This window comes from Camelus dromedarius, chromosome 5 (assembly GCF_036321535.1).
Source record: "Camelus dromedarius isolate mCamDro1 chromosome 5, mCamDro1.pat, whole genome shotgun sequence".
Lineage (NCBI taxonomy): Eukaryota > Metazoa > Chordata > Mammalia > Artiodactyla > Camelidae > Camelus > Camelus dromedarius.
The window spans coordinates 60,988,739-61,012,582 of NC_087440.1; the positions used below are offsets into that span (position 1 = coordinate 60,988,739).

A 23,844-nucleotide genomic window follows, 5' to 3' on the forward strand; every position below is an offset into this window, starting at 1 on the left:
TTTCTCATACTTCTTATTTTAAACTTATTAAACCACATATTTCCAGTGACAGAACACATATTGGAAGTGGTCAAATGGAGAAGTTAAATAATAAAACGTTATTTCAAAACGAGCTATAAAGAATGACTGAAATGTATTCTCCATCCTTCCAAGGCAAGCGTTTTGGAGGTTAATTCAAACTATGAAAGTATTTCCACCCAAAGTTGTCCACACCATACTGACTAAATCAATGCTTCTGCATACTCTGAGGGTATGACACATTTGCTCATTTGCTAAAGTTTTTTTTAATGTGTAAATGTTGAATATATCTTTACCCAAGGTTTCCTGCATCCTAACTCCAGATGGCTAAAGCTCAGTGCAGTTTTGAATGGTTAATGGAATTTGAACCGAACCAAGACTTAGAAATGATAATCAACAAGCTTTAGAAACTGTATATCTATATAATAATTTTACAGTTTTTATTTCTCTTATTGAATATCCTCCAGCAATACATAATAGGAATATTTTTTAAATTACAGAACTTCAAATTACTCTCTAAGACAGATCGCCAAGCTCCCCGTCAGTAATTATAAATGACTTCTAAAACGGCACTGTTATTTTATTGGAAGAAAAATAAAATTAGATGCACAGAAGCTATCTATCCTTGCTATATATGGAGCAGCCGTGATATAACAGAGGACCGCTGCACTTAGAGGACTACTTACAAACTGGATAATTCATGGACAAGTTGTATAACTTCTCTCACTCAGTTTCCTCATCAGTAAAATGACGATAATGTTAATATAACTCAGAGGGTGAGGATTAAAAGGATAATGCACATGAAGTTGCAAATTATAATGTACTGTACAATGGCAGAATTATTACTGGAATGCTTCTTATGGGTGAGGTTAGAAGGCCCTCCCAGCCCCAACCCTTCTCCCTTGCTCCTCTACAAGTCTAGGGTAAGGGCTGGGCCATGCTTGCTAACAGGCAGGGTCATTGTGTCTTAAAGGGATATGCACATCATTTTGTGTGTCTTCTTTGTGAACCCATGAGGTTGAAGTATAAACTCACCCAGTGCCTTCTCCTGGATAATCTGGCCACGTATCTTGCCATACAACTAACTAGTGGGAAGATTTGGTCTTGGGAGTAAGGGAGAAGATTTCCTATGGCTTAGGCCATATCTGCTCGCCTGAGCATTTGGCAATACCTTTTTCATGTATATCCAACTCAGAAAACGTCTAGAGACAGGTGGCTTTGGTTTCTAGCAGGATTTACTTATTCTTGGATCCCTCAATCTCTCAAACAGGCCTCTTTATGGTAACTAACAATAAGGATGACTAGAATGTTGACAGACTTCCAAGGGACAAAGGAACCTTACAAACTGAAAAATACATAATCTAATCATGAGTGCTGCCAATAACCTGTCTTTATCTGCTAATGGCAGCAATGTCCCTGGACTAAGCGCACAACATTCCGTCCCACGGGCAACGGGAAATATTACGCATAGGCTGCAGCTCACAGCCTAGCAAATGCTCCGTCACAGAAATCACACGTGCTGACTTAACAATACGTGGTCTCCAACTCAGCATCAGCCACACGAGTAAAGTCATCACAAAAGTTAATGACAGGATGGGCTGACGTCTGCAATCAAAGGATCAAAAAACAAGAAGCCTGAGAGTGAGGCATAAGCCTGAGAGGAGAGTGAGTTTAGAAACAAACAAGAACATGGTTTTCAAAATCTGAAAGAGGTAATTTTATAATAAATCAAAGCATTACATACTTTATACAGTGGATTACAGTCTAAAGGTTTTACCACCCATTAATTTACAGGAGCTTAAAAGGATTTAGGTAGAGTCCTAAGTGGTAGATCCATGACATGTAATTAAGGAAAACCAGGAACAGAACCGGACCGCTCTAACCTTTGGAGTGGGACATCACTGCGGCACCTCAGCCCTCCAGCACGTCCCTCAGGGCCACTGTGTGAAGCAGAGCCCTCGGCCAGATGGAACCAGACTGACCGACACCCACCATGCGTAATGTTCTCTTGTTGACTGAGAGAATCCTGTGTTAGTAAAACTACCTGTGAAATACATCCAATAAAGTGTCTCAATATCTCTGCTTCACTGTTGAATTTGATAGCTTGTTAAGGATTATTAATGGGAAAAAATGTATTTTAAAGCATCAATCTACTCCAATTCTCCTTACGTATATGATTGCTCTTCACATCCCTCTGTCTTAAAAAAAAAGAAAAAAAAGCAGAATGGGCTTTTAAAAGGCTCAAGTTAGTCAAAGGTAAGTTGCGAAAGTGGTTTCTACTAACCTATTACAGTATGTTTCAAATGTCAGGGCTTTCTAAGGATTATGGAATAAGATCAGATGTTTTTAAATGCCATTCCCCTAAAACCTACATATAATCTTTAAACACACAATATGTTTTATGTCCTTCAGTAAAGAGCAACAGCCCAAGGGCTTAGAAATGCAATTATTAGACAATGAAAAAAACTATATTTGAAATTCCTAGGAATCCTGACATTTTATAAAAATATTTTTGGAAATTTTATCTAAAACAAAAATAAGACAGTATATGCACACATCAGTTTGGTGTTTTTTACTTTAATAGAAATGTAGCTACTATTAAGAAGTACAAGGTTGTAGGAAAACTGTAACCCACCATCACGGCTCCTGAGAGTGGAAATAGAAAGCCATTCTGGACAGCAATCTGACAGCAGTTAATTTACAAATTCTGCATATATTCTACTCTCCAGCAGTCCTACTTCTCAGTAGAGACAGACAACTTCTCACATGGGGCCACAGGAAAATGTGTATGAGGATGTTTACCTCCCAGTTGTTGGAGGTAACAAAGTGTCAGAAGTTGGAGTTCATGACTAGTAAAATGGATAAGTAACATGAAGGCTGTGAAGACACTGGAGCTACAACACAGTGCTCAGACATTATGAAATATTTTACCATATTGAAAATTAAAAAAACCTCGAACATAAGTTTGAGTGAAAAGAGTAAGAAACTATAAATCTTACTGCATAGTATGAATTATGTAGGCCTTAAAAATAAACATACACCAAGCAACATCATTTCAAGAGTACATACATTTAATAAACAAATGGAAGATGGATTAGAAAGACACAAAATAGACCAACAAAATGAGTAAATAATGGAAGATGAAGAGGGATGGAATGAAGGGGAAAAGAAAAAAAAATAAAAGAAGAAAAAACAACATTAAATTAAATAAGTAAAATTAAATAAATAGAGATTTGCCCCAAGAGATCACCAGATAATATTGGGACAAACGGAGGAGGATGTTTAATTGGATTATATGCGCCTGGTCTAATAGGAGAAGGATTGGGAAGGACAAAGAAGGGAAAACTGAAAAAAGCAGAAGTTAATTTTAGCCTCTTGATACTGCAAAATCACAAATTAATATTTTTTCATTTTCTGATAAACAGCTCATATTTGAATATTTAAAAAATAGGACATGTAATCTTTAAGCAGTTAACACTTTAATCCTATTGATTTTAATCCATCTAATGCAAATTGTATATAAAGAAGATTCTCTTTCAGCATATAAAGTATTTATATTTTTTCCTCACAAACTGATGCTCACCAATTTGTAGATTCTCATTCTGCTGTGTGCCTAAAACTTGTCACTAGTATAATTCTTTGAATTTCTTGTAAGGCTATCCTCAGTGTCAACTTATTTATCTCCATATTTAGTTGGAATTCAGTGTTTCCAAAACTCTATAACATTTGGCTTTAATACTGGATTTCTAAATGTGTATATAGTTTTCTTCTTTTTTCCCTCTGTTTCCTTGTGCATCATATTCAAAGGCTTTTATAGTTTTATACAAGAAATGGAAAACAACCGTATATTTTAGAAAAGGGATCATGATGCATATAGTGTTTTGTAAACTGTTTGTGGTTTGTTTATTCGATTGGTTGATTTTTTTTATTTAATAATATACAGTTAGCTTCTTTCAGTACCATTATCCTTTCAATATATGAATTAGGAAGTTAGGGCTATACCATGATATTTTTTAATATATATGCTACTGGACATTTTGATTATTCCCAGGTCTTCATCCTTCTAAAAAGAGCTGCAGTGAATATAAGATGGGTATAGTTTAGTTTTCAAAAGGGATGTGGAAATTTGAAAGAAGAGTGTATTCAAATGAACTATACCTTAAGAAAACCTGACAGGGGTCAAATCATTTGTTCGTATATCAGATGCTAGTCCTCGTTGATCTGTGAGGGCATTCAGCTGGTTGCCATTTTTATATTAGCAGAACACGTTGGGCATTTTATGCAATCAGGCAATAATTGTTTGTGTTAAGAATATTGTTATTTTTAACTAATGGTTACCAGTGAGGAGAGGAAAGTGGGGATGGGGCAAGATAGGGGTAGAGGATTAAGAGGAACAATCTACTATGTATAAAATAAATAAGCTACAAGGATGTAGTTAGTGTACAGCACAGGGAATATAGCCAGTATTTTATTATAACTTTAAGTGGAATATAATCTATAAAAGTTTTGAATCCCTATTTTGTATAACAGAAATTAATATTGTATTGTTTATCAACTATACCTCAGTAAAATTTTTTAAAGAGTATTATTATTTTGAAAATACTGTTTCTAACAATAGTGAAGAAGAGCTGGAGGAAGATTTGCATACTTCTTCCTGCATGAAAAAACATAACATAATTTGAAGCTCTCCACTCTCTCATCCACCTCAAATACCATAACCCTTGGGATGAAATACAGTAAATAAAAGCATGTTTATACAGAACCATGTGAGACCAAGGTTGGGGTTTATTGCAAAATAAGCCAATCCAATTAAACAAATACTGACACGAAACACCAAGCTGTGTCCTGTGGTGCCTAGAAAAGTGAACAAGATGGACTCCTAACCTTCAAGGCATTTATTATCTGGCACTGGTGGTAGGAGGGAAAAGCAACTCTTCAAGGGGAGAGACTATATAATTCTAACATGCCGGCATTTTTTTAGTGACCCTATTATAGGAAAAAATGCACATATCAAAGAAAATATGCTGGGGGTTGGGACAGATACATGGGAAGCAAGAAGAGACGGGAGCAGGACTTCACAATACAAGCAGATATGAAGAGCAATACTTCACACACACACACAAAGCAGCAATAGCAATGAAAACCCAAGGGATAAGAATAAGTAGTTTAAGGCTAGATGATGATGCCAAATGATGGACTACAGGGAGTCAGAGGAGGAAAAGCACATCTGGTTGAGCAAACCATAAACACCTTCAGGTGGAAGTTGGCATCTGAAACGGACATGGATGATGATGGGACATCTGCAGTCTACGAAGAGGAAATGGGTATCGGAGCATCTACATTTCCTGGAATTCTCTACAGAGCCTGCTCCACGAGTCAGGTCTACCATAAAACTAACCTTTACCTGACCTAAACCCTGCTCAGAAATAAGGGAGTAGAACCTCCCAGAACTTAGAACACACACCTCAGCGACAGTGCCAGCCCAAAAGCTAATAGCCACCCAGCAGGCAAAAAGACACAAGAGACATCAGTGCTACCAAAAGGAGTTTCTCAGGGAGCACAGTCTTTCACCAGACCTGGAAGTGAAGAGTGAAGGTGAGAATGACCTTAGCAGAGAGCAAATGAGGACCACTGGGAGAGGACAAGTGAAAGAAGAAGATGTTTGAACAGATGATTTCTCAAACCTGGCTAAGCATCAGAATCAGCTGAGCTGCTCATTAAACGTGCTGATTCCTGCCCCGACTTACCCACCTGGAGTGATTTCAATTCAACAGGTTTAAGGTGAGGTCTGTTTTGCAAAATCTCTCTAAATGACTCCTATGTATAGTCAGGCTTAGACTCACTGGTATAATATGAAATTCCTGCCCTCCATGATGATATAGAACATATATATATATACAGCACATAATGTTTCTCACCATAAATGGGTAGAAAAAAGGCATATCAGTCACCATTTCCCTGGGCAAATACCTTAACCTAACTCTAGCTCAGTTTTCTTTTCTGAAAAACAAAGAATATGGAGTAGAAAATAATTCAGATTCCTTGTAATTATAAAATAACATAATTTTGGTACTTACTTAAGTGTGAGCTTTAAAGAAAAATTAACTCAAGGGAAAAAAATCCCATCTGGCCTTACTGAAATATTGTGAAGTTTTCAGGTCTAAATTGGTTCCTTATATAGAGTTCCCTTTTCTTTTTTATGATCTTTTTTGGTAATATACTCTTTAAGCTCACAGATATGGCATATTATAAAAGAATTGTTATAAATAATATAAATGCCAGATTCTGTTTTACATAAGTCAAACAAAATAGCAATGGTACAATGTACCAACATGACAAAGTACGTGTGATTTACACAGGTTGTAAGAACTTTATTTTTATTCCTTTAAATGTTCATGAAGCAAGTCCTACTTGGTTGAGGGTTGTTGCCGCTACTTCATATGACAGTTTCAGCAACTAAAGTCGTGCTGACATCAGTGGTTCTCTGATACAGGATGCTCCTTTGATCACTTGGCACCTAAAATAGTTCCTGGCCCATAAAGGGTGATCAAAAAGTACTTACTTAATAAATTAATAAATTAACAGACATGCAAAAATATTCCTCTTTGCAAAAATTCTCACCAGTGGCTCTTAAACTATATATTTCCACGAACAATTTAGTCTCCTTAATATTCTAATATAATTTTTACTGTGCAGTTTTCATGTAAGTAAATAGGTTCTGGCACCAATTCCAATCCGTGGGGGTTTGGGGAGGTTCCCCACAACAACAAGCAATTCTAGGAACATTAGGTGAGTGTCCTATGATTCAACTCAATTCTGACACTAACTACATGGAGATAGCATCAGATTCCAAAAGGTTAAACATTAAGGCTTCGGTCCTACAAGAGTGACCGCCCCCCCGGACTTCAGGTGCCAGTCCCAAGCCTAGGTTGTCGACTGTGCCTCTGACCCACCTAGCACAGACTGGAGGTTCCCAGGATCCCCTCCTTAAGACTTCAGACACTAGTTACAAGCACAAGTTGTTACGTGTACTTTTGACAACCAGCTGTAAACCAGAGGTTCACACAACCTCTTCCTTTGGTGCAATTAATTTGCTAGAGCAATTTACAGAACTTGGAGAAACATTTTATTTACTAGATTACCAGTTTATTATAAAAGGATATAACTCAGGAACAGCCAGATGGAAGAGATGCATACAGCAAGGTATGAAAAAAGGACTCGGAGCTTCCACGCCCTCACCAGGCACACCACGCTCTCAGCACTTCCACATGTTGCCCAAAATGGAAGGTCTCCAAATCCTGTCTTTTGAGTTTTTATGGATGCTTCATACACAGTTACAAATGATTAAATCATTGCCCATTGGCTATTGCTTCAACCTCCAGTCTCTCTCCAGGAGATTGGGGAGACGAGGTGATACTAATCACATGACTGGTTCCCCTGGCAGTCAACCCCATCCTTAGGTTATCCAAGGGTTTCCAAAAGTCACTTCATCAACACAACATATCACAAGAAATTCCAAGGGTTTTGGGAGCTTTGTGCCAGGAACTAGGTGGAAGACCAAATATACATTTCTGATTTTAAATGACATCACAGTGAGTCTAAGTACATTTAAGCCTTTTAACCACATTCAGTATTTAGTTAAACTTCTGAAAAGATTCCTAAGCTGTTCTGTTACCTACCTGCAAGTGCTGCTTTTCTGCATGACGTCAGCTCGATGATACCCAGAGAGTTTGCAAAAACCGTCATTACTATAAACTACAGGCCAATCCACAATCTGGGCATTTCCCAGTAAGAAACTTGATTCTAAAGAAGAAAGAAGAAAAGGGAAGTTTTTTAGCTTCATTTAACAATGTACTTCTTTCAAGTAATCAAAAAGACAAATTCATAAAGGTACACAAATTCATAAAGGTAGACAAATGCAACTATGGTTTGTTATGGTACAAATAATAAAACTGACATCAAGTTTAGCAGATCATCAAATGAGAACTGCAGTAAGTACAAGATTTGCATATAAAGTAAAAATTCCACTAAAAGAAGCCAGTTTACATTACCCTTTGCCCCTATGCATTCAAATAAACACTATACTATGAAAACAAAGTATTGTTGGGGATGGGAGTTATAGCTCAGTGGTAGAGCACATGCTTAGCATGCACTAGGTCCTGGGTTTAATCCCCAGTACCTCCACTAACCAAAAAAAAAGGAAAGAAAGAAAGAAAACAAAGTACTGTTAATGTTAAATAAGTATCAGTGACTATAATAATTATATCTAAAAACAGTTTAATTTATTAAAATTAGGGCTACCAGCCACTTCTCCACAAATTGAGAATATTAAACTTAATAACAGAGGCAAATGGATGATCCTTCCAAAAATTCTATTAAGGTAATTTTGACATGATGGGACAAATTCTCTGTCCATTAGATTGATCTAGAGAAGTCTAATTTAAAATAGCACGGAAGAGTCCTTTTCAAAATGAAATTATTCAAAGATGGTATTTTCAACCACGTGCTACACAGAATTTGGAAGCTATCACTATTCTAAATAAAAGAAATATCTCTATTCTATTTTACATAGAGAAATGGTTTTCCTTTAGATATAAAAATTAATATAAAAAATAATATCTTGTGGCATGTACCTTGATTGAAAATCCAACAATGTTAAGCAGTAACTTTAACAATTTTATATATCAGATGATAGATATGTCCACTTTAAAGTGAATTAAAATTAAAATAACATTAAAATGAAAAACTATTTTTAAAATAAGTATTTTAAGAGTAGATTTTTAAGGGAATACTATGCTTCAAAATATCTACCTAAAAAATCTCCTTTGAACTCATATTCAGAGTAGTGTACTAAAAAGAGAAATTAACTTATGACTTTAAGCTTAAATCCTGACTTACAGTTGGACTTCATATAAATAACAATGCAATTCATTTACTAAGTAGCTGCTAAGTAAAAGGAACTACTCTGGGTCGGACAATGGGATAAAATAAAGACCAATAAAACATACCCTTTACTTTCAAAAAATTATGTATTAAGGAAAATAAATATATAACCAATTACAATTTACCAGAACAAATCAAAAAGCGTAGGATAACATATGGGGAAAAAAATCTGTTTCAAGGCACTAAAAAACAACAAAAGTGGACAGAAACTGGAAAAGGCAAACCCTTGAAAAAAGGAAGATACATTAGGTGAGATATTAATTTAACTGTCCATTCCCCTGAAAGCACTTCCCAGTTTATACAGTTCCTGGGTGAGAGAGCTCAAGCATTAAAGTATTATGGGCCTAAAGGGTCACAGGTCACGATTCGGGACTGTCAACGCAGCCTGAAGTTGAGGGGGAGATCCTTTAACATATACAGCCATAAACCTGTACATAAATCCACCTCAAATCCTTCCCTGTGACCTAAACTGCATGCACAGGATGAGACTACAAGGAACTCATCTAGTCTAGCAATGACTAGAAGGCTGAAGAGGTAGGCAGAAATTTCACCAGTGCCCCAAGGCTACAGGACAAATTTTGGAGTTCAAGTCTTATCAAGTTAGAGAAGCTTGATAAATACCTTGAGCTTTCCATTTATTCCACAGAAGGCCATGCTTCAGGAACAAAAAACAAGTCCCAGGACAAAGGACTGTGAGCTGGGACTAAAATCAAAACGTAGAAAATAGACTCACCAAAAAAAAAAAAAAAAAAAGAAAGAAAGAAAAGTAAAAAAAATCATGATTAAAGTGACCCACCAGTAATTAAACCATCTGCTAAAATAAAATGGAACCCTCTTCAGAGGGAAATAATGAAATCCAAAAATCTCTATAATGTATCGACACAATGTCCAATATAAAATTAAAAATTATTAGGCATGTAAAGAAACAGAAAACTGTGACAATAACCAAGGGAAAAAATAGGCAATAGAAAGAAAGGTTGATACGGGAACCAAGAAATAAACAATATAATCTCTGAAATTAAAAATTCATTGAATAGGTTTAATAATATATTGGACACTAAAAAGGAGGACAATTTAAAAACATATCAATGCAAATTATTGCAAACTGAAGCAAAAAGAAAGACTGAAAAGATGTCCTATGGTACAACATCAAGTAATCTAAAATATAGGTAGTTGAGTCTGGAAAAAAGAAAAAGATGGAATAGAGCACAAATGTTATTTGGATAAGTGATGACTAAAATTTTCAAATAGCTTGAAAAATAACAACCCATAGATCTTAGCTTAGTAAACCTCAAACAAGATAAACACAAAGAAAGCCCCTGTAGGAAGATGACAGTAAAATTACTTTAAAAAAAAAAAAAGGAAGGAAAAAATTTAAACACCTAAAAAAAAGACACATTTTTACATGTATTTTATGTTGAGGAGGGATGTAATAATTAGAGTATACAAATCACGAAAAATAAAGAAGGCCAGAAAGCAATGGAACGATATCTTTACAAAATACTGAGAGAAAAATATTTATCAGCCTAACCTAGATTTTTATAGAGAGCAAAGGTATCCTTAAACATTCTAGGCAAAATAAAGACATATTTAGAAATAAAAGCTGAGAAAATTTATTGCCTGCAGAATTATACTAAAACAAATGGAACAGGTATTTTAGCTGAAAAAAATTAATAATAATGGTAGTCACAACCTCTACAAAAAAAGTCAAGGGAAAAACAGACAAGAGATAGGACAAATGGAAAATAAACCACAAGACGGTGGCCCTAAATCCAACTATATCAAGCATTACATTAAATGTAAGTGGAATAATTGAAAATTTTTCAGATAGGATTTTTTTAAAAAAAGAAAAATAACTGATAGTCTACTGTTTTAAGAGAGCCATTTAAAGTATAAAGAGATAGACAAGTTGAAGTGTTTTACAGAAACTACTTAAACACTAAACATAAGAAAGTTAAGTGTGGCCATATTAATACAAAATAAAGTAGTAGAAGACAAGGGGTAATAGAGACAAAGAGGAGCACTTAACAGTAATAAAAGAGTTAATTCATTAAGAAGACATAACACTCCCAAATGTATATGAAAATAATGAAAGACCTTCAAAATGCATGAAGAAAAAAAAAAAAGCCATAACAAGTAGGATAACTAGACAACTTTACAATAATAATGAGAGGTTTTTAACCCTTCTCCCTTAACTGGCAGAACAAGTAGATGAAGAAATAATTGAAGATAGAGTATTTGAACAACACCAACACCATCGACTAATTCAAGCTCACTGACATTTATAGAACACCCCATACTACACTGCAGAATACACATTCTTTCTCAGTGCATGTGGAACTTTCACCAGGATAAAACTGACTTTGAGCCAGAAAAATTGTCAATAAATTTTAAAATACTGAAATTATATAGAGTATATTCTCTAACCTCAAAGTAATTAAATTAGAAATCAGTTTTCTAAAATTGTCTAGAAAAATCTATAAAGTTTGGATATTACCCAATTCATTTCTAAACCACTGAATCAAAGAAGAAATTTAGAAGATATTTTTAACTGGATGACGATGAAATAACATATCAAAGTTTGTGGTATACAGTTAAAGCAGTGCTTAGGGAGAAATTTCTCATTTTAATTGAAAGGTTTAAAATCGATGATCTAAGGTTTTATTTGAAGAAACTAGAAAAATAATAGTTATTAAACCCAAATTAAATAAGAGGAAATAAATAAAGGTCAGAATGTAGTTCAATGAAATAGGAAACATTCAAAGAAGACTGAACCTCAACAAAGTCAAAAGTTGGTTGTTTGGAAAGATTAATAAAAACAATAAACCCCTAGTAAGGCTGACAATGAAAAAAAGAGAGTGAAAACATGAGTTACCATCACCAAGAAGGAAAAAGGAGAAACATTGGATATATTATGCATAGCAAATGTTAATAAAGGTACAGTGTAAGTAATTTTTTGCCAATGAATTCTAAAACTTTGATGAAATGAACAAAATTTCTAAAACAGAAAGTTAGAAAAACTGGCACAAAAAGAAATGGAAAATCTGAATAGCATATATCTGTTAATGAAAACTAAGTGCCCAAATGGCTACAGTCTCAGTGAATTATTTCAAATATTTAAATAAGACAAAATACAAATATTACACAAACTCTCAGAAAAAGATGAGAAAACACTTCTTGTTTTATGAGATTAGCATTATTATGATACCAAAAATCTGACAAGGGCTGTTGAAAAAGAATTACTGACCAATAGATCTTATGAATGTAAGAAAACATTGGCAAACAGAATCCAGTAATATATGAAAGAGAAAATAGATCATGACCAAGAAGGGTTTATCTCACAAATGTAAGATCGACTTGTCATTATAAAATCAACCAATGTAATCCATCACATCAACAGAAAAAGAAAAAAGCCACATGATTATATCTCAATAGGTGCAGAAAAAAGCATCTGACAAAATTCACACTCATTCATGATTAAAATCTCTGAGCAAAGTAAGAATAAAGAAAACTTCTTCAAACTGATAAGAGGATATCTACTTTAAAAGATCTATAGATTATTTTTAAAGGTAGAATATTGAATATATTCCCCCGAGATTAAGAAAAAGTCAATGATGCATACTCTTAACGCTTATACTCAATATTTTATTGGAGGTCCAATTAGTGAAATAAAGAAAAGAAAAAGAAAGAAATAAACAGGAAAAATGCAAAAAATATAAATATGGAAAAGGAAAATGTAATTTTTTTCCATTTTCAGGTGACATGATTGTTTACATAGAAAATCCTAAGGAATACTCAAAGGAACATCTAAAACTATTGAATGAATTTAGAAAGGTTGCAGTATATAAAGTCAATATAAAAGTCTATTTTGTTTCTGTTAACTAGCATTAAACAATTGGAAAATGAAAAACAATTTCACTTAGAATGATATCAAAAAATGTAAAATGCTTAAGAATTTAACAAAATATATGCAAAACCTCTAGAGTCAATACTAAAAAAGGCTGCTTAGTTTAAAAACACCTAAACAGATGGAGAGTTCTGCCATGCAAATAAATTGAAAGACGGGGTATTTTATGACATTACTTCTCTGCAAATTGGTCTGTAGAGTTCAAAGAATCCCAATGAAAATACCAACAGGCTTTTTCAAAGTAATGGACAAAATAATTATAAAATGTTTGTGAAAATATAAATTACCTAGAATAACCCAAAATAAAATCTGAAAAAGAACCAAGTTGGAGAAATATACAACTATAGTCATTAATATAGAATGAAATTCAAGTGGGAACAAATAGATCAACAAAATAGATTAAAGAGTTCAGAACTAGACCCTCACATAAATGGTCAAAGGATTTTTTTTGCAAAGATGCCAAGGCAGTTTCATGAATAAAGACAAGTCTTCAATGGACTGTGCTAAAACAACTGGCAACCATGTAAGCAAAAATTGAACCATGACCCCTATCTCACACCACACACACAAAAATAATTTTAAATGGGTTACAGACTTAAATACAAAAGTGAAAACTAAAAAGAAAACATAGAAAGGAAATCTTTGCAACTTTGAAGACAAAAATTTCTTAGATAAGGCTCATATAGTAATCACCATAAAAGAAAATACTGATATGTAAGTTAGACATTATCAAAATTAAAATCAACTGCTCAGTCAAGGGCACTGTCAAGAAAATGAAAAGGAAATCCACAGATTGAGAGAAAATATTCCCAATGCAGATTCCTGAAAAAGAATTCCTACCCAAAATATGCCCAAAACTCCTGACAAAGGGCAAATGACCCAATTACACAGTGGGCAAATGACCCGAACAGACATTGCACAGAAGAAGATATACAATGGCCAATAAGCACAAGAATAAGATGCTCACCACCGTCGGGCACTACGGAAATACAAACTAAAAGCACTGCTTTAGTCTGATACATCACTGCTCAACCATTAGAGTGGCTATAAAGGCTAACACTACAAAATGTTAATGAAAATGTGGAACAACTCAAACTCTTATAAAATGCTAGTCAGACTATAAAATGGTATAATCATTTTGGGAAACAGTTTCAAGTAAAGTTAAATATTCAACTATGACCCAGAAATGTCACTCCTAGGCATTTACTCAAATGAAACGAAAACACATGTTAACAAAAAAGACTTGTAGAAAAGTGTTCACATCAGATTTATCCATAGTAGCCAAAAGCTGAAAACAATGCAAATGTCCATCAACAAGAGAATGGATTAAAAATTGTGGCATACTCATACAAGGCATAGTGTACTCAGCTCTAAAATGGAACAAACTATCGACATACTGCAGCAACACAACTTAATCTGAAAAACACTATAATGATTGAAAGAAGCTAGAAACTACGATTTCATTCATATGAAGTTTAAATATAGGCAAGGTCAATCTATGGTGATAGACTGAATCAGAACAACAGTTTCTGAAGGGGATGATACGGGGACTGACAGGAAAGAGGAGTTTCTGGGGAAGGTCATTGTTTTTTTATCTTTACAGAGATAGAAGTTACAGAGGTGTATACATTGGTCAAAATTAATTGAACTGCACACTTAAGATCTGTGTTTTACTTCATATAAAGTATACCTCAAGCTTAAAAGAAAGCACAAGGAGGACCAAGGGCTAGAGAGTTTTAGGAAACCAGTGGCATTTGAGCTGCACTATAGCTGTAAGAATGGCAATCCTACTTTTCCTTGGTACATATGGTGATTAGACATTAAAATGTGTTTATTCCTGTAAAAATGCTTCATAAAATATAAACTCTCCTATAAATATATAACATTTTCATTTATATATAGTATCAATTATAAATATTTATAATACGATCATCAAAAATTAACTTCTTTCCTAGCCCAGGCCAGGTGCTAGTCAGCTTACTCCCCATGTCATGACTAGGTAACCGTGGCAGTGCAGACAGCTAGCTACACGGTCTCCCTGCCTTAACTCATCCTGATTGTCAGTCTGATCTTCAGACTAACATTCAATCGTCCCCCTGAAATCCTGCCTCCATTCTACCACTCTTCATCCAGATCAAGTCTCCCAACTGCTTACACTGCTGAATCTTCTCCCAGACTTACAAAGCCCTCTGAAATCCAGCCTCAGCCTCTCTACCTATACAAACATGTTTCTCATTACTCCTACAGTTCATACTACTGAGTTAAGTCAGTTTCCCCATTACGTCCCCAAAAGATACTCATGATGCCCATCATCCACTTGAAATACTTTTTCTCCATTCCTCTGCCTATCAAAACTTTTCAGAACTCATTCAACTCTACCTTCTCTCTGATACATTCAGTGGGTACCACTCAACCCAAATCTCCTGGCTATCATCATATCTGTGTCCAACCCTTCACAGGACAAATTTTCCATAAAAGTTGTCTATTCTCATTGGCTCCATCTTCTCAGCTCCTAGTCACTCAACTCACTCCTATCTGGCTTATGTCCTCACCACTCCAAGATAACCGAGAACACCAATAACCTCTTCACATCACCAAATCCAAAGGACATTTTTCTCTCTTTTCACCTAACAGTTCAGAAGCATTGGTAACCACTCCCTCCTTAAAACTTTCTCAATCCTTACCTTTACTAGAGCAACATTTCCCTGATTCTCTGGACACTCCTCTATTGCCTTTACAGGCTCAACATTGTTTATCCGGTGAGTGTATGTTAGAGTTCCTCCATGTCTGTTCCTCTTACACTTTCGCCTACCTCCATAGATTCAATAACTCATAATTTTATATCTCCAAACAGACCTCTTCTATAAACTACAGATCTTTATACCCAAGTTGACTTCTAGATAGCTTAAATGAATCTCAGTAGAACCCATCCACAACCTGTCATTCCCCCAAATCAGATGTTTTTTCCAATGTTTACTATCTTAGAGAATGAGATCACCATCCATGCAATTATGTAAGCCAGAAATCTGGAAGCCATCTTTCAATAGCCTTCTGATTACTCTTACATCTAGTTCATTGCCAAATCTTATTAACTTTATCTCCTAAAACTCTTTCAAATCTCTCCATTTCTCTAGATCCTCACCATTATCTCCCAACTCCCAGCTTCCAACATCTCTTCCCTAGACCACGCCAACAGTTACCGAACCTACCCAGGCCCTCTCCAAGATTCCTTCAATTGATTATCCATACTGAGGCCAGGCAGGTCCTTTCAAAATTCAAATTGGGTCTTGTCCCCTCCTTGCCTTAACACACATCAATAGCTTATCATGGCTCTCAGAATGCCCCAACCTTTCCAGAGCCTATAATTACCTCAAAGTCTGTCAAGCCTCAACTCTCGCCATTCTGCACCTTGTGCTGAGTATGAGAACCACACTGATTTTTCTTTATTCTCGTAACTTTCAAGTCTTCTCCCACAATAGAAGGAACTTTTAACTTGATATTCTCTCTGCCTGAACACCATTCATTTCCCCCCTCCTCTGGTTGACACATTTATTTAGATCTTAACTCAATTGTCATGACCCTAGTGACTCCTTCTCTGACCTGACAAGGTCATGCCTAATAATTTTAGACATGATGTACCTCTCCCTCAGAGCCCTTTTCAAAGTCGCAATTTTATACCTATTTGTTTCATGACATGATTGATGTATATCTGCCCCTTGAGCTGTAAGTCTTCTGTTTGATCCTCCAGCGCCTAACACAGTGCCTGCCACATAATACATGCTTGCTAACTGGCTGACTATATCAATAAACAAATGCATTAATAGATTCTTGCAAAGATCTCTCTTTATATAATGATACTGTGAAATCTAATATGAACTGCCTCTCTAAATGCTTCATGTATGCTTTCATATATGCTATTTTGTCTTCTCAAACAGATGATATAGTCCTCAGAATTATAACTTTAATGCTTACTGTGCGTTTAAGAGTTGAAACATAGTAATCACTTTTTGATTAAAGGAACTGCCAGTATCCCAGGAAAGAGAATCACACAGTTCTGAAACAGAAGAACCAAAAACATTAAAGGGCCTACTGAGGAGGCTTCCTTTCCCCAGAAACTATCCAAACCAATGTTTTTCAAACATTTTTTTTATTTGAAGCTCATAGTAAGAAACAATCTTACACAGTGACTCAGTGTGTGTTTACACACATGTAAACACAACTGAAAAAATTTCTCAGGTAACACTTTTTCTTACTACACGAGATGCACTCTATTCTATTTCAAAGTTTTAGTGAGCTAGTGAAAACCCATTAAATCAATCTGCGTCCTATGAGGGGTTGTATCTCATGGTTTTAAAACCATGCTTCACATTATCCCCAAAGGCTTTGCAGACAGTCTTGTTTTCAAGACATTTGTTAGGATTTAGATCAGGAGCTATAACTGTTTCTAGTTAACTCTATTAAAGATTTACCATCATACCATTTTCAATAGCTCTCCAATGGGGAAATCAAGACTCCAGCTCAGCAGGGCCCAGCTGTCACTATTTGCTGTTAATACAGTATTTCACTTCTATCCTAGCAATTCTGCGTAATAACAAAATTAATAACAAAAGCGACCATTAGCAGAGCCCTTACTCTGTGCTAGCCATCGGGCCAGGTGTCACACGTGCAACTCCATCCCACAATGAGTCAAAGAGACTCACCAAGCCCTGCATGCCCGGGGTCAGAAGCAGAAACTGGCACACTGGTTCCTTAAATTCTAATTCTTGACTGAGATATTTGCAAAGTCAAACTTTTTCTAGGGGAAATTGTGCCTCTTTTTTTTTTTGCTTTATACGGAAAAGCAGAAAGTTGGGACTGAAAGGTAAGTCCTACAACAACTCAAGGTAGGGGGGACTAATCCCCATATTGGCTTAGAGGCAGAGTGGTTTGGTGGAAAGAACACAGAAATAAGTGAGATATTGAGATACTGCCTTACCTCAATCTTATTTTTCAAAATACATACTTGATTTTAACAAATAACACAGAATATGGACAATTCAAATATTTGCCAGGTACACACTAGCGTATTTGCTTGCATAGTCAGTCAGACATAGCAACTCAGTTTTTTAATTTAAAGTTAAAAAAAAAAGTCAAGGAAATATGGTCTCCATTTATCTTTATGCTTCAAGTTTCAGACCAACAGAGAGTGAAGTGACTGGACTGTGTGTTCACCAGCCCTTACCTCCAGGTCTTAACGATTACATGTCAGCCCTATGTGCTCCAGGTTTAGGAAGACAAACCTAAGAACTGCTTCTATCATTTCTAATGTTTTATAAAACCAGAATTGAGAAAATTGGCCACAGTGCTAGGTCCTTCATATAAATAAGTCATCAGCTAGTAAATATTCATAACAATCATATCACTAAAAGTCCTTTCCCCAGATTTTCTGCCAGCACTTAGATCCTGTCTCAATACTACCAAGGGAGCTACTGTGAAAACCCTGGGGAGTTTTAATTAGGTTATTGGTTTCCTCATAACGATACCTACCACCCTGGGTAGCTTATGGAGATTAGAATAATGTGAGCAAAACGTTAATAAACTAACCATTGGAGTAAAAAGTCTTTATAAACTATTAACTGTTATTGTGTATTATGCAGAAGATTCTTTTACAACTGTACTAGATACGCAGAGAGAGCTTTCTAGGCATGAGTTCTCTGTGTGTGTGTATAAACAAAGAACCTAGAAAAAAATAAATGTTTAAATGTTGACCCTACAAATCAAAACCTATAAAACTATACTGAGAGCTAAACTACAAAATATAATATTAGGAGAAACGGAGAAAGAAAGAAGAGGGGAGACATATTTTTTAATGTTAAAGGCTAAATCAGATGGAAATTTAAATAGATGATCCAGGAGCTTCTTTTGGAAATTTGTTAGTTGACACACAATATGTCTATATGAAATATTCACACAACCATTCCATTTCCCTATAGTCATGAAAATTGCTTTGATGAATGTGAAATCTGGTATGATAATCAATATTAAGAACAGGATAGCAGAGTAATTAAAATTGCTTCCTAGAAAATTTTAATTTCCTTTGGCTCTAAAACATGGCAGGGAAAAGCAATCTGATTACTGAAAGATAACTTCTCGGGAAAGGAGATAGCTGCAAATGTAGAAAATGAGACCAGCTCAGAAGTTTTAGAAACATAAAGCCATTAAAGAAATTGCCCAGAATTCTTAGTGACCATCACCACCGTCATTGCTATGGACCAAATTTGTGTGTCCTCCCAAAATTGATGTGCTGAAACAGAACCCCTCACGTGATGGTACTAGGAGATGGGACCTTTGGGATTTGATTGGGGTTAGATAAGGTCATGTGGATGGAGCCCCTAGTGACTGGGACTAGGGTCCTTATAATGATGAGAGAGCTTGTTTCCTCTGCTCTGCTTTTCATCATGTGAGGATATACTGAGAAGTCAGCAATCTGCAACCAGGAAGAGGGTTCTCAACAGAACCCAACCATGCTGGCACCCTGACCTTGGACCTGCAGACCCCAGAACTATAAGAAATAAATTTCTGTTGATTATAAGCCACCCGATTTAAGGTATTTTGTTATAGCAGCACAAATACACAGACATTCATCAAGCAATCTTAGGGAAACCAGTTCTGATTTGTCTGCACAGCTCTCAGCACACCGAGTCACAAATTTTGAAGAAATGAATCTTCCTTGGGATCCAGACTATTTCAGTTCTTGAAGGTGTTGATACACATTTCATGTCCAAATGTTTTAAGTACACATGTTCCTGTATAAGGGTCCTAAGAATCGGGTAATTATCCCTACCAGGTGGTTGTGGTCCAATGAAACATTTCAGAAGCAATAATCTCACACATGGCAGGTTCTCGAGTGGATCTCTGCAAGAGACTGAGGCTTGAAAACATCATTATATTCTTTCAAGACCATCCAGTATCCTCTCAGAGATGGACATGAAATGCAACAAGCACCTTTTTTCTCAAAGGTTGGAAGATCAAAAACTAAATCACAAGCCCCTAATTCAAAATTCTCACTAGGATCATTCTGAGTGTTTCTCAGTTTTGACTACATATTCGATTGGGATGGAGATCGAGGAAAATTGGAGGAGCCACAGGAGTTACTCATTCCAGGCCCCATGTCTCAAAGTGTTTGTTTTAATTGGTCTGGGGTAAGATCCAGGCATCAGTATTTGTTTTTGTTTTTGTTTTTGTTTTTGTTTTTGTTTTTTTATTGAAGTATAGTCAGTTTACAATATTGTGTCAATTTCTGGCGTACAACATAATAGTTCAGTCATATACATATACATACATTCGTTTTCATATTCTTTCTCATTATATTGAATATAGTTCCCTGTGCTATACAGTATAATCTTGATGTTTATCTATTTTATATATAGTAGTTAGCATCAGCAAATCTCAAACTCCCTATCTACCCCTTCCCATTCTCTTTCCCCCCTGGTAACCATAAGCTTGTTTTCTATGTCTGTGAGTCTGTTTCTGTTTTATAAGAACATTCATTTGTCTTTTTTTTTTTTTTAGATTCGTTTTTAAATCTTCTCAAACAGTCTAATATGCACTTCTCCAGCCAGGGTGGAGAAGCACTGATTTACTGCAATAACCCTAAATGCTGGCAGCTGCAAAAGAATCCTGTTATCACTATCAAAAATTCAGATAGCTAAATTCTATTGCAGACACACTGAATTGGCTCCCTGGGGTTAGAACACAAAAATACAGCCATGGAGGTCAGTCTCATGCTTAGCAGAGTTAGGAAACTTTGCTCTAGTACCTTGCTACTCATAGTGTGGACCAGTATCACCTACGAGTCTATTAGCCATGCAGAATCTGGGACCCACTTCAGACCTGATGAATCAGAACCTGCATTTCAGTGAGATCATCAGGTGATTCCCCAGACTCATGAATATACTCATTTCGTGCATCCTTTCGTTCTTTTTAAGGGCTGGAGATCAGGCCAGGGAAACTAAAGGACTCAGCAAACATAGGGAAAGGGCATCTACCGGGGGAGAAAGACAGAATTAGGCCTTACTGTTTAAGACCTCCTATTCTATTACTATTATTTCTGAACTGCAGTTTAAGCTTTTGTTCTCACTGAATATAAAAGAAGCACTTCCTCTTTACAGTGGTATTTCTTCAGACAACAAGGAAAATAACTACACTCAATTTACTACCATTACAAATTAATCTCATTCCTAAAGGAGACCATATACAAACCATGAGGTCAGTAATTCTGCTGATATAAGTTTCTGGAAGAAGAAAAGTTACATTCAGTCAACGAAAACAATACAAATGTCTGTGAGATGTTTCTTCCTTTCTATAGCAATTGCAGAAAAAGAATGTTTTCCTCTGAGGTGCTCCAACATTACCTTATCTGCATGATTAGAAAGTTATTTAGGCTTTTTTGTTTTATTTTGTTCTGTTTTTAAGAAAACTATACCCTTCTCTGATCCAGAAATTCCATGGACATTAACAAGGGTGGAATACCTTTTGCGGGATTGAACCTCTCTCTTCCTCTCATCTTTTCTTTTTATGCAAATTTATGAGAGAGAAGTATTTGAAAGCACCAGTACAGAAACATTTTCAGGTATTTTAAGAAGTGAAAAGACACAAAAGAATTCTAAAGTACTGAGGGAGAAAACATGGAGTGGAGGTAAGAAGGGAGAGGACTTCACTAAAATAAGCCAGGAACACTGAGTAAAACAGTCACTAATTTATAGTTTTTCCAAGGTCTTGTGCTGCTTCTCAGGAAAGTCAACTGGATTTTCCCCCGATTATATTTATTTAGTCCTAACTTTGGAGAAGCACACCACACAGAAATCACTGCTCTTATTCTGAAAGCCCTAAAACCTTGGCAACAGAGCTCTTCCAGCAGAGGTGAAGCAGGCAGGAACCCCGCAAAGTGAGCTAAGGGCTATTTGCAGCCACTCTCCCAGATCGCCAGGGCCTCCGCGAGGGAAGGAGCTGAGTGCAGGTACTCACAGCTCCAAGTACCCCCCCCTCCACAATCCTCTGATTCCAAGAGCTAAAGAATTCATGTTCCAAAAATCAGTGGCCAAGAAGGGAAATGTGGAGCTTAAAAGCAATACAATAAAATTCATACAAAGCAATCATCTAAAGGGGACTAGGGAGGGTATTTCAACCTTGCTGGTTGTCAACTATTCATTATAAATTTAGATCTGGTTTAGGATCTGGGTTTTATTCGTAAATTAACTTTGTGTGGATATAGAGAACAAACCAGCGGTTACCAAAGTGGGGAGAGGGAGGGAGGAGGGGCAACATAGGGGTAAGAGATTAAGAGATACAAACTACTATGTATAAAATAAATAAGCTACAAGGATGTATTGTACAGCACAGGGAATACAGCCATTTTACAGTAACTACAACCAGAGTATAATCTGTAAAAATTTTGAATCACTATGTTGTGCACCTGGAACTAATACAATATGATAAATCAACTGTACCTCAATTTTAAAAATCCACTTCAGAAACATAAACACATATACATACCCCCTCCAATAAAGTTTACTTTGTTGCTCACCTGAACCAGCCCCTGTTAAAACCTGAAGCTACATGTTTCTAATCCCCAAGAGCCGTCACATTGACCATGCTCATAATCTGGCCTCTGATCGCCTCTGCACACAGTCACACTGAACTAAGCTCTCTTTGGCTCATTCTTATTTACTTCAAGGGAATGAAGAGGGAGTGAGATGATAAAGTGATAATGCAGTGATCTCTAGAGCTGGGAAACCTGGCAACCTTCCAGTTTTCTCCATCTCTGTTTTATCCATCTCCATCCCTACTTGTATCTATACCCAGATGCTTGAGCCAAAACCCTGATTGTCACCCTTCACACCTCTTCGTTCACGCCTCCCATTTATCACCAAAACCCTAATAATTCTACCAACAGAGGCATGCACTTCTCTTCACCTCTGCTGCTGCCATCCCAGGCCAATCCAGCATCATCCCTTGCCTGGACTATTACAGCAGTCTCCTAGCTCGCCCCCTACTGTTGCTGTTCCTCCCTCCAGCCCAACTTGCTGTTACACAGCAAGTGACCCTCCGTGGCCAGGTTTTGTCCACTGCGCTTGGAATACAATCAAAAGCCTTAGTCTGAACAGCCAGGACCCTGTCTCTCCACCCTGTTTCCTGTCTTTCTCTTTTTTCGCTCACTGCAATCCAACTACACTGATCTTCAAGCTTCACAAACTTAGCCACTCATTTTCTCTTTCCTTAGGACTGTTCACATGTTTTCTCTTTGCCTGAAATGTTCTTCTGCCCATTCATCATCTAGTTACCTCTTACTTTAGGCCTCAATTTAATACTAGTTCCTTAGAAAGATCTTCCCTGACACTATCTCCCAATCAAAACTACTCTCTGTTACACTTGATCACAGCACCCTCCCCTTTTCCTTCAAAATGATTACCACAATTTGTAATTTATATTTGGTGTGGGTTTGTTGAATGCCTGTCTCCTCATCAGACTCCAAGTTCCAAGAGGTCAGGGACCATGTCTATCGATTCATTGCTGTACATCCACAAATGTTTGTTGAATGGTCAAATCAAATATAAAAATTCTTACTCCTATTTAAAGTCATGCAGTCAATAAATAATTACTAGAGCAATGCTAGACATTGTCAAGAATGTATAAGGATCATGCTAGGTGTTTCTCCTCAAAAAACTGACAATTCTGTATGTAAAAAAGAAAAAAAATTTAGGTGTTCCAACGCAGATTCCCCTCAACTCAGGAAACTTGTGAATTTAAATCATGGAGCCTATATCATTTTTTTTTCAAGCCTGTCTTCTGGGTGAGTGATATCTCTAGACATGTTTAAGTTTCAGAGAAGAGTAACAGCAGAACAATCCCTGAAGCACATACAGCACCTTTTATTTGGGTTGGATAAAATCCTGGCGCAGGTGGCTAAAGAAAAGAGCAAGTAATTTATATGTTAT

The 23,844-nt window shown here is 36.2% G+C and overlaps 1 protein-coding gene across 1 annotated transcript in view; it reads right to left on the bottom strand.

Annotated features, from left to right (window-relative positions):
* KCNH5 (potassium voltage-gated channel subfamily H member 5) overlaps positions 1-23,844 on the bottom strand; it is a 271,218-nt gene that overhangs the window by 235,940 nt on the left and 11,434 nt on the right. The window contains exon 2 of the mRNA XM_010976670.3: positions 7,698-7,821. Coding sequence (XP_010974972.1) covers positions 7,698-7,821 — 124 coding nt within the window. The remainder of the gene's footprint in view (positions 1-7,697; positions 7,822-23,844) is intronic.